A 12,318-nucleotide genomic window follows, 5' to 3' on the forward strand; every position below is an offset into this window, starting at 1 on the left:
ATTAATAGATGGAAAGAGGCTTGGCAATTCTGCAAGGACTTGGACTTGCATTTACACAGGTGTCACCTCAGCACCAATCATATGAAGGAACTGGCTCTGCCTCTGACAGCCACCCTTAGTTTCTCTGAAAAAAACCAACAAACCTGTGGCAATATAAAGAACCCTATTCCCAAGAGCTTCAACATTAACTGACAGATGATCCCAAACTTGCAAATCTTTGGTCATTTCAAGTTCAATTCATCAGTCAGTCTGTCCATCCATCCATCCAAATGTCCTTATTGGTGAGCACTTACCATGTAAGTTTTATGGCATACTATTTATTCTTATTCCTTTCTGTCCAATTTCCCCAAACTTTAGAGGCATATTATAAACAGCAGCTGATAAAACTGATACTATAGCATATGATCTTTAATACATAAAACATACTAAGGCCTTCTTTCAAAATCAGACCATTATATGTACAAGTTATATTTTCACTTTCAACCATCAAAGATACTACAACAACTCAAATACTTATCAGAGTAATTTAATTAAGCTAAAAGGTGTAAAAAAAAACCTTGGTAATTACACATTCCATACTATTATCTTTTCTAATAAGGATATTCAGATCTCAAACTAATTAATTCTCATTAGTCACAATTACATACACCAGCACCTTATTATTATAATAAGTGAAAAGCAATTCCCAAGGAGCATTTTATGACAAATGTATAGCTAAAATAAGTCATATACAATATACTTTTTCTAACAGTTATTATGTCCTCAAACTTTAAACATGTGCCCATTGTGCTCCTGAAACTAATATGCTAAATCTTCTAAAAGTACTATAATGTATAAAGGAAAATAATAATGGCAGGATGATTTGTTTTTTCTGTTACCTTGTGGTATAAGAAAGAAGAGACCCAGACTACATTTGATAGACATAATGATCAGCTGTGGAGAAGAACTTAAAGAAACAAGGTGTCAGCCCTGGCTGGTATAGCTCAGTGGATTGAGCGCGGGCCTGCAAACCACTCAATTGCGGTTCAATTCCCAGTCAGGGCACATGCCTGGGTTGCAGGCCAGTTCCCAGCAGGGGACTCACAAGAAGTAACCATACATTGATATTTCTCTCCTTCTCTCCTTCCCTTCCTCTCTAAAGATAAATAAACAAAATCTTAAAAAACAAGCTGTCTACATGGCCTTCCATTTCTAGGCAAAGATGCAATAGCTGTGCTTTAGTGACAAGTTCTCTCTATTATATTCCACTTTTGTCTACACTTCCCCAAATGCCATCCTTTTAGCCAAAAAGCCCCATCTTTGGGTGAATGCCATTCCCAAGTCCAAGGTTACTTCTAGGGCAACCAGAGCCTCCCATGCAAGCTGCCGACACAGTCATTGTATTTTATGTTTGTGTTAAAAAAGCATTTATTCCTAAACATAACACATTACTATATTTTTAAATATACATATACATTTCAGAAGACAAATAAGCATTTGGAACTTGATATTTCTAACAATCAGAGCCATGAAAACAAAGTATAAACAAAAAACATCTAACATTTAAGCAAGGCCCAATGTGACTCTCACTTGAGGATAAGAGGACACAGACATCTACTTTGGGGGTGATGGTTGACTGCAAGGGATGTTACCACGTAAAAGCAACCATAAACTTTGTTTTGGGACCTCAAGATGCTACCAACCTTGCCCCTATGGATGTTTTCCTGATCTCTCTCTTGGGCAGCAGTTATTCTTCCCTGAATTCTCACATCACCAACTGGACTTCTGCTTCTCTTTGAGCATTACACTTCATATATTCACTCGCTCACTCCACCAACTGAGTACATATGCCTCAAGTATGAGACTGTGTTCTGGGGGCTCTGCTAGGCCCTGAGATGAGCACTAATCCTGCACCCATGGATCACAGAATCTGTTGGGAGAGAACTGCAGCTCTGGGCCCTGTATCAGGGAGGATCATGCTCATCTGATCTTCCTCGTACATTCGCTGAGGGTGGCTGAGGGTGGGACCAATGTTTGACTCCTCTTGACTCTGTATGTTGAGGTGCTTACTAGCACAGGGCCTTGTAAAGTCCCCTCAGAGTTCAAGTGAGTTGCAGCAGTCTAGCAGAGTGAGTGGCCTTCCTCAGACACTTCCCACCCTCAGCACTGCAGCACTGAGTGCTTCAGGCTGAACAAAATTAAAAGAGTGCTAAGAACAGCAATGCTTCATCTATCTGGCATCGTCAAGAATGAGGCTGTCCACATTAATCAATTTTAAACATTATTGATGTTTACCTCCTTAAGTGTCAAAATTTCTTTTCTTTTTACCATTTTTACATCTTTTTTTTTCCTTTCTTAAGAGCTAATGCTATACAGTTTCACACACACTCAATTAACTGTCATGTCACACAGTATTGTGTTAGTTGGCATTCCTGCTACCAGCATGTCTTTAAACCACTCCCTGACACCACTACTACCCTACCTCTCCTCACTGTTGCAGCTTAATCAGGAGGCCATGACCAATGAAGTAAAAGGCTACGTTTTGTGCTGAGCTATCTCCAGGACTCACTGTTACTTTTAATGTAGGTCCAAGGCAGTCCTTCCCCAGTGAGCACAAAGATGGTTCTATTGTAGATTCCATGCATAGTATACCCTTCTAACTTGCAACATTGTTTATCAGGAACTTCAGTCCCCAATCATTCTGAATAGAACTGAACTTAATCGGAAATCCAATGAAAACTGACACATTAATTTCCAAAGCTTTGTCAGGGTATTGGGAGACATACCACAAAGTAGTCAAAGCAAATACTATCTAGTCACCTCTTAGATTTCTAGGAAAAAGTTGTACTGGAAGTTACTCAGGCCTGCACACATGTCTGCAGAGTTGGTCTCACACAATGCCTTGCAGGTGCCATGCTTGCTGGGTCTGCCTTCCTTTCCAGCATCTTCTTATGTGCAGTGCAAGACAGGATACAACGGAACACCCTAGCCTCAGCTGCAGGCCTCCCACCAAGCAACCACTGAGCAAGAAGGTACAAACTCTCCAACACGTTTTCCTTAGAAACTAAATGACTCAGGAGGGGGCAACACTGTACCACCCAGAAGAGCAAGGACTACACTATTCCAATCAAATACACCACCAATGACTGTCTGGTACCTAAATTAGGGACAAACAAGCCTACTGCTCTGTCCCTATAGCCATTAAGGTTCTACTGACTCTTCTGCTCCCCACCCCCACCACTGTCTGTCAAAAAGAGATGTCTAAGAATCTCTCAACAGCTCTCAGAGCCTGTTCAACAAACACTTAACAGAGCATCTCAGAAACTACTCTTTAGAAGTTCTAAGGAGGTAGAGTTGGACTCAATATTATGAAGGGAGGTGCTTAAAACAATCAGAGGGCCTAAAATTAGAACAAATAGCCAGGCCAGGCAACAAGCCAGTAAAGGTATTCAAGCAATAGGCTGGAGACTGCTAACTGACCACTGTCAACAGAACCACAGTGCAGGAGTAAATGGGTTCCAATTTGGCTCTGGGGCCAACCCTATAGAATCCATCTGACAGTCCTTGTGGGTTTCTGAGTTAGGAAACCCATGGTTTCCTCCAGATAATGACTCAAATCTTTTAAAACAGATCCAGGAGAGAAACCAAAACCTTTTGAGGTATTAAAGGCATCTCGGCTGTTCATGTGCATACCAATTATCCGGGAATTTGTTAAAAATGCCCATTCTAATAGAGAGAGCCTGGGATGGGCTCCAGTGTCTGCATTTCTAACAAGGCCCCTGGAGGTGCCCATGTAACAGGTCTGAGGACTATACTTGGAATAGGAAAAAAACTCACTGATGAGGCAACATGAGTTCTAATAGGAAGTCTGGTCTTGTGTCTACGCAGCTCTGACTCCATGCCACCCTGTGAACTGGAATTTACTGAGAGTCAGATGCCAGGACTAACATTAGGATTAGACCAACTCTTTGAATAGTCCTAATTATTCAAGAAAATCTGACTATCTCTGAAAGGATGGATAGCTTGAGATCACTGATTCCAGAATCTCTAGAAAACAGAAAACCAAAAATCTCAACATAGCCCCAAAAGGTAACCAATGGTCTGGGTTTCAAAAAACAATAGGTTAGCTCCACCGGTAATTCCGGCAGGTTCCCTCAATAGAGACATCGATGAGAAAAGTTGGATAGTGGTATGTGTGCACCCGGTAAGGTGAGTGACTGTGGAAACCCTGCCTAGGAAGTACATAGACTTGGTGGCACGGGGTATATGCTTCACGGACCAATACAGTGGGGTCTCAGTCCCCAGAGATCCTTACCACCTCAATACAAATACCTCAACAGTCCCCTTCTCCTTGAATTACCTTGCTTGCACAGGAACTTCTGAGTCCTGCTGGAGCTTGTCAGCTGTGATGACAATGTTCATGCTTCTAAAATGTTCTTCTATTACTACTTTATTGAAATTTGGCTCCATCAAGCTTCACCCTCTAGCAAACACTGATCCTCTCCTCAAGGACTGCTAATACTAGTGCCTTGTCTCTACCTTGTTCCTTTAGGTAATACCATAGTCACATCATTTTTAATGGAGATATTCTGACTCTGGAAGCCAACTTCAAGGTACTAGAAGGTTGAATCCACATTTCTTCTTTATTGCCTAAACCCAGTGTTAATATGTAATAAGCACAATTTGCTTTAGCAGAGTTGAAAAATACCAACAAACATTTACAGAAAAGATTATCGCTGAACCTTTCTCACTCATATCAAACTCTTCTATCCATAATCACAAAAACTATTAAAGCCAAAAGAATACAGTCCAAGTTGAAACCTAACTTGAGAAGCATTAAAAAAAAATTAGAATAAGCACTTTCATTTCTTTCATGAAAAATTACCAAAACTTTGCACAAAGTTTATATTATAAAATCACCCTGGTAACACCTTACATTATGACTAGTAGAAACACTGTGGTTTACCACTTCACAGAGCACACACCAGATTAATTGTCATAACAGCTAGGCAGTTATAAGGATGTTTGGGGAAAAAAACCCACGTTTCTTTCTTTTTTTAAATAAAAAACCACATAAGTTTCTTAAAAAGAGAAATCATAAAAGTTTACAATTGTCGTGGTGATACAAAAGGTCCCAGAAAAGCTACACCCCCAAATTAAAAGTTCAGAATGAAGTCTTAGCTCGTTATTCACAGAATTCTGCACAACTACAAAATTAAAAAGCCTATTACTGAAATGCATCCTAAAACAGAAGAAATTGTAACCATAACAATATACTAGTTTAAAAAATGGCTTTATACTAACTTGGGGGAAAAACAGACTGCATTATACTAGTACAGAACTTCTGTCCTAAATACCTTGTTTAGAAGACGCAGATTCCTAGACTTTCACTTTATATAAGAGATGTCCTGAAAAATTATATTAGTTAAAATTTTGGTCAATCAAAAAATAATTTAACTCATTTTGGAAAGTGACTTTGAAAGGAAACTCAGTAGGGCTCCTTCTATAGAGAGGGAGGGAGAACAACAGGCCTTGACCCCAAGATGTCTCTCCTACATGACGGACACTGCTGGACCTAGTCAGCTCACTAGGTCTTTTCTTAAGAGGGAGGTGAGCTGGACTTAAAGGAAAAGCACATGGGTTATCACCAGTGCTCTACTCCCTGACACTTAGGAACAACGTGCTTTTCCATTTTTCCCTGTACCAGTCGGAAACAACCAGGACAAAAAGCAGCACATACTCTCCAGGTAGGAGTGGGGTCTTGAGGAAGATGATCAAGAAGAATGATAGTGATGAACATATAGCCACAAACAGGGGAGGGTGGCAAGATGGCACAGACAAGATGGAGGAAGATGAGAAAGACTGCTGTGCTCAAAGTCACAGGGAGCAGCTCCACCCAGAGGGGTGACATGGTATCGAAGAAAACGTCCTATCTATCTAAAATAAGGGACACATCCAAAGACCACAGTTTTACCTCTAAAATGACAGGAAAGGACTTGACATTGGAAAGAGATGCACTTCTTTTCACTGCTCTGATGCCTACAGGGAACGCCTGGAAGGCACAGACAAGCCTCCTGAGCAGGGATCACTGCTTCATCGATCACTCAGCTAAAGGCTACAGAGATGACTCCAAAGATGAAAAAACAATGGGAAGGATCAAAATGCGGCCAGTTTGGGACAGAGACTGGCATCTGTGCTGAATAAATTGTTAGATACGCAAATAGGACTGGGAACTGCAGCTCCATAGAGGATGGAAACCTCACAAGTGTCATGCTTCTAAACATGTGGGATTCTATACTGACCTGGCCTGACTGACCTGTCTATGACACAGACCCCAAACTTACTTTAGGATTAGGGGTTTTCAATTCCAAAAGAAGTGTCCCTTGCCCTACCCCCAAAGTCGCTGCAATTATAGTGGCTACATTCAAATCCTCAGATACTGAATATCTGTCAAGAAACAGGAAGAGTGGTCACATTGGTGATAATCCTCTTCCACTGCTCTGCTGCTGCTAATTCTAGTACAGGGGGTGGAGGTGGCTGGGAATGAATTTCAAAACAACCACGCCCACTTAGCACCCTGAGACTGTCTACTTGTTAAGCTGTGCTTCAACCTTTTCCACTGTATGTCTCCATTCACTACTATACTTTGTGGTTAATAATTTCTGGCCTACTTCTTACCTATGCTTCTGTATTCTCTTCAGAAATAGCTTATTTTCTCATCTTCAAGCTTCTCTACCCCCAATGCTCACTTACTTTGTTGGTTTCGCTTGTCACTGGCATTTTTCAAAGGGAGGCAAACAGGACAGTCATGTCGTGTGCAGTTCTTCCAATGAGAGATGATTTGTCGTGAAGATGCACAATGGGCAACTATGACCAGAAAAACAACGAGATGTTATTTTTCTATCCAAATCGTCACACTTTCAATTACACCTAAATTATAATGCCAGGTTCCATAAGAAAATGGTAACAAGTGTAACCATAACACAGTACAGGCAGTCCTCAACTTACAAACAGGCAGTTTTCCAAAAAGTTTGTAAGTTGATTGTTGAGAATTCCAAACAAAAACTTCCCATAGAAGCAATGTTATGAATGATGGTGATTAAGGTTCCGCCCACAAAACAAAAGCTATTTTGACCTGAAGAACTGAACAACTGGAATGAAAGGTAGAATAAATAATTCTGCGATATCATTATTTAAAATAAAAATATTATAGTATGTTTCAGGATGAAACCATCTAAATATTATAGGTGAAGAAATACAGATAGAGAAGCAAATGAGAAGTCTGTGGAGATTCTGAAGGGGGTCCCTGGACACTTTTCAAAGCACTTCAAAGGATAATTAAACCTGGTTACTGAGTCTTTATCTCCATTTCCATACTAAAGCATTGCCATTTCTTTCTAAAGGTCTGGCATAACCCTTTAGAAAGAACCCTTCAGCTTCCCCATCAAGGGTTATGCTGGGGACTCACAAATGTCACAAAGTGAGATAGGCAGATAGGGAGAGATTCTCCCCAAGGTTTGTTTATGAGCACAAGAAAGAAAAGGTAAGAGGATAAAGTTTAGAGGACAGTAGTTAGTAAGAAACACTTCCTTCTGTAGAATCGAGTGGTCTATAGTAAAAGGGGGAAGGGGGGGTCACATGATGTGCCTAAGTCACCACCTCAAGGGGAGGGAGGAGGTGGCAGAGATGATATGGTGTGCCCAGTTCCCCAGGTCACAGTCACCCAGTATCCTGAACAGCTTCAAGATGGAAGTGCGGAGGAGCAAGGCAGTGAGCCCTGGCTGCCTGAACACATGACACAGCTGCAAGAGAGATGCTTTGGGTTGAGGGAAGGGTGTGTACATGCAGATATGTGTGCTACAACACCAAAAGAAAACCGTGATCTAGACAATTAAAATTAAGGAAGACTGTGCCTAAGAAATAACAAGAGTCTTCTGTGAGAGCCCTGGCTGGCATGGCTCAACTGGCTGGGCATCATCCTACACAGGTCACATGCCTGGGTTTCGGGAATAGTCCCTGGCTGGGGAGCATGCAAGAGGCAACCGATCGGCATTTCGCTCTTATATCAATGCTTCTATCCTTCTCTTTCTCCCTACCTTCTCCCTCTAAATAAAGAAATAAAATCTTAAAAAAAAAAGTCTTCTATGACAGAGGGAGGAAGAAAAGAACAAATGCAGGGCATAGCCTCAAGAAGATCACAGAATATTATTACAAAGCCAAATCGCCTTTCTCCTTAGCAGTTAAATGTTCCAGTGGCATCTGAATGGATGGTGTATGGAGATGCAGGGTACGGGAACCCTATAATAAGAGAGCTGCCTAAGAACGAGAAGGACAAATTTCATCCTAAGATCTGTCAAGAGAATTTCAGAAAATGGCACTTACCTTGACAGGCTTTCCCAGCCTGACAATGGGTCATGTGATTCAAAACATTTTTCATGGTTCGACAATGTGGGAGAGAGCAGGCCCGAACCTCTCCGTTTGCTTGTTCTCTTCTCTGACATTTATGAGCATGAAGCAGTAGAACCAGCTGCTGCTGTATCAGTTTGCGTTTTTCAGGATCTGCAGTGGGGCCAGTTGCAATTGCTTGTGTAGGTACAATTCCCACTGATGTTTGCATCTGGGACTAAAATAAAACAAATTAATAAACATTTTAATAATCTTTTCAAGTTCCAATTCATGTTTTTAATTATTTTTTCAAACAAATGCTAAAACCAACAGATAATACTGGCACAGAGAGAAGGCAGCAGGTATAGTTCTCTTTAATTCATCAGAGACTCTAAGGAAGATAAATAAGCAAAGAAACAAACCAGCCAAGAAGCAAGGCTGATTAAAGTTGACTTGTGTATGACTGTCTCACAAGAAGAAAATTATGCTTTTTCTTACCTGTATGATGGGTGACCCCCCAAAACCTGGAATTACCTTATGGAGGGTGGGCCCCTTGTAGTGCAGACTTCCCCTGCAAGGTGAGTGTTCTATGACCCCATTTGCATCAGTGCACCAGAGAGTGTTGTTGTGAGAGGCTGCGTTCAGCTTCAGTGGTTTTTTTTTGAAGACTTTCAAAGCCTTTGCCTATTTCATGATGGGTGATTATGAGCACACCTGCCCACACCGCACTGAGTTTTCAAAAACGGCATGACCCCTGTGCCCTACCCTCCCTATTCATCCAATCTCACCTGAGCAACTTTTGTTTTGTTTCCCCGGATGAAAAAGTCAGCAAAGGAAAATGTTTACCAATGTGGAAGAGCCAAAAAATGGCAGAAGCACTAAAAGGCATCAAAATCAGCGAGTTCAAAAGCTGTTTTAAGCAGTGGTAAAAAAGTTTCGATAGGTGTTTTACATCAATTGAAAATACTTTGAAGGTGACTGAAGTTTAAACACGTAAGAATACACATTTTTATAAATAAATTCTGGGAATTTTTCAGGGTCCCTGCTCACAGCAATCTAAACCCAACTTGCTTTACAATATATACAAGTTAGGAAAAGCTGTGTATTATATTAGGTGAAATCATATAAACTGCTGGTTTTGTAGGCCCAAATGGCCAAACATTCACAATTTCCTATGGTTCAATTTAACTGAAAAATATCTGATGGAGAAGAATCAGAGCCACCTTCTGGATTTCAGTCATTATGTTGTGACCAGAAGGACAATACCTGCAGTATTTATTATCTGTTCTAAAAGACTAATATGACACTTATCCTTAATATGACCATCCAGTGAAATTGTTAATGCTTATGAAATGCATCTCTTTCCATTAAAATTTCCACTCAGACACCTGATAGTATTTTCAAAAAATATCTGATGATCTGCTAAAGATACAGAAATAGTTTAACTGCTTTCAACCCTTAAAAAGAACAAGCCAGACCAACTGCACCTGTTAACTGAAAAGAAAATGGAAAGGGTGATCTAAGGAGTCTTCTTATTCTTTACAAACTACAGCCAACATTCTTCAGATTTTCTTCAGAACTCTGATGTTCTGACACTCGCAACTTGATTTTACATTTGCTGCCTCCTCTGAAGCACACCTGACTTTCCAAATAAGAATTAAAACCACATACTTGCAATTAGGAGGGGAAAAACTATTAAAAATATTCCTTAATAAACCAAAACTCATTTTTAAAGTTACAGCGTTTTCTGGTTTGGTTCTAGCTTTATGAGAACTCAAAAAATAAGCCATGTTGAAAAGCTGCATAGCTTTAATCAGGACCAAAACTCTTGGAAGCCAAACTAAGGTTTGAAGCAAAAGCAAAGTCCTAGCTGGGAAGCAGAACTTACTGACTTGAGTAATAGTTAACTAAGACCAAACAGCCTCTTTTTCTTCCATTAATTTACCCGATTATAAAAGTAATGTAGACAATTTCCAAAGCAACAAAATTACTAAGAAAATAACACTTGAATCCCAATATCCAGGAGTCCACTATTAAAGTTCTCATAGGTTTTTCTTCTTCCAGTCTTTTTTTCTATGAACATGCATATGTATGAACGACAGTCCTCTACTACATATGATAAATATTTATATCTGGCTTGTTATTTACTCCAGGTTCTGCCTATATGGTATGACAGTGGGATATGTAATGAATGTAAGACTGGGTATAAACTGTAACTTCCCTCCTCCTTTCTTGCAATTTAAAATAAACCTTCAAGCCCTGGCTGGTGTAGTTCAGTGGATCGAGCATGGGCCTGTGAACCGCACGATCGTGGTTTGATTCCCAGTCAGGGCACATGCCTGGGTTGCAGGCCAGTTCCCAGCAGGGGATGCATGAGAGGCACCCATACATTGATATTTCTCTCCATCTCTCCTTCCCTTCCCCTCTAAAGATAAATAAATAAAATATAAAAATAAAATAAAATAAACCTTCAATATGTAGAGCTTTTGACTATGCTCCTAAAAGCACTTAGTATTGATGTTAAAAGTCTCCTCCTTCTTCAGCTTATTCTCAGGATAGAAAAAAGAAAGGTCAGTCAGAAACTAAGGGGAATGGACATACAGAATGTGAGAAGTCTAAGATGATCCTAGTTTAGGTCTCCTTCTTTTGCGTTTACAAAAATTTCAAATATAGGAAAGCAGAGAGGAAAGGATACCTTAACAAAATGACTGATAATTCTTTAATATATTTTTAAAGATTTTATTTATTTATTTTTAGAGAGAGAGGAAGGGAGGGAGAAATATCAATGTGTGGTTGCCTTTCACATGGCTCCCACTAGGGGACCTGGCCCACAACCTAGGCATGTACCCTGACTGGGAATAGAACCCCCGACACTTCGGTTCGCAGCCTGCACTCAATCCACTGAGCTACACCAGCCAGGGCCAATTCTTTAATATTTGCTGATACCTAAGTCCACACACAAATTTTTCTAATTATTAAAAAAAAGATTTTTACACCTCTTTTACACAAATCAGGACGAAATTAAGGCCCACACCCTACAGTTGATTGTTGTTTCCCTCTTTCCTTTATTTTCTTTTCCCTCATCAGAGGAGGTTTTCATTGCTCTTAGAGAGAGAGGAAGGCGGTAGAGAGAAACATCAACGTGAGAAAGAAACACAGACTGGTTTGCCTTCTTGTATGTGCCCTGACTGGGGATCGAGCCTGCAACTGGGTATGTGCCCTGACCAGAAATCAAACCCACAACCTTTTGGTGTACAGGACCATGCTCCTCCAATCAGCTGAGCCATACTGGTCAGGGCACCACCTTTATTTTCTAATGACAGTGACTTGAAGAGACCAAGCCTGCTGTTTCTTAAAACACAGAAATGCTATAAACAAAATAAACAGCAATCATATTTAAAAATCAAGTAAAAAATTCTAACCTTGCAATTAAATTATAAACAGGCTGCTTTTAAGTCATTAAAAGTTAACACACTGTTTCTCATTTGGGATGTTCTTACTAGCATCTTTCAAACTATACATGACCATATGCTGAAACCTCAACATGTAGAAATAGCATGGTTGGAAACCATACAGCACATTCAAAATGTTGTCTATTGTCTATCTGTAGATGCTTAATGAGCTCCACACACTGTTTACATGTGTCTCAAAGGTAAACTGAGGGATGAAGCTGAATCAACAGCAGAATGGAACAGAAGACATGCCTCATGGTCCTGTGTTTGGCCCTCCCCACGTAAACCTGTATACTTGTGCAGCACTAGTCCAGTTTGCAAAGTGCTTACAAACACAGGGTACATTTAACTTCCTCCTCTCTCAAACTGTTGCTCAGTGAGATGAAAGGGTTGTATGAACTATAAGTGGCCTAAAATCTATATCAGAGGCATCCTCAGACTGTACAGACTTCCCTACTCAATCCCCACTGCTCAGGAGGGCACTGAGAAGAAAAGGGCTTAG

General features: G+C 40.3%; 1 protein-coding gene across 2 annotated transcripts in view; it reads right to left on the reverse strand.

Moving 5' to 3' along the window:
• The window catches only part of CREBBP (CREB binding lysine acetyltransferase), a 145,042-nt gene that overhangs the window by 58,046 nt on the left and 74,678 nt on the right, over positions 1-12,318 (reverse strand). Inside the window, exons 4-5 of one of the 2 annotated variants that reach the window (XM_037029954.1) lie at positions 8,362-8,602; positions 6,733-6,846 (exon numbers count right to left, since the gene is read on the reverse strand). In XM_037029954.1, the coding sequence (XP_036885849.1) occupies positions 6,733-6,846; positions 8,362-8,602 (355 nt within the window). The remainder of the gene's footprint in view (positions 1-6,732; positions 6,847-8,361; positions 8,603-12,318) is intronic. The other variant, XM_037029955.1, reaches the window with a different exon arrangement.

The sequence above is a fragment of the Sturnira hondurensis genome, unplaced genomic scaffold (assembly GCF_014824575.4).
Source record: "Sturnira hondurensis isolate 20B ecotype Veracruz unplaced genomic scaffold, ASM1482457v3 Scaffold0020579, whole genome shotgun sequence".
Taxonomy (NCBI): Eukaryota; Metazoa; Chordata; class Mammalia; order Chiroptera; family Phyllostomidae; genus Sturnira; species Sturnira hondurensis.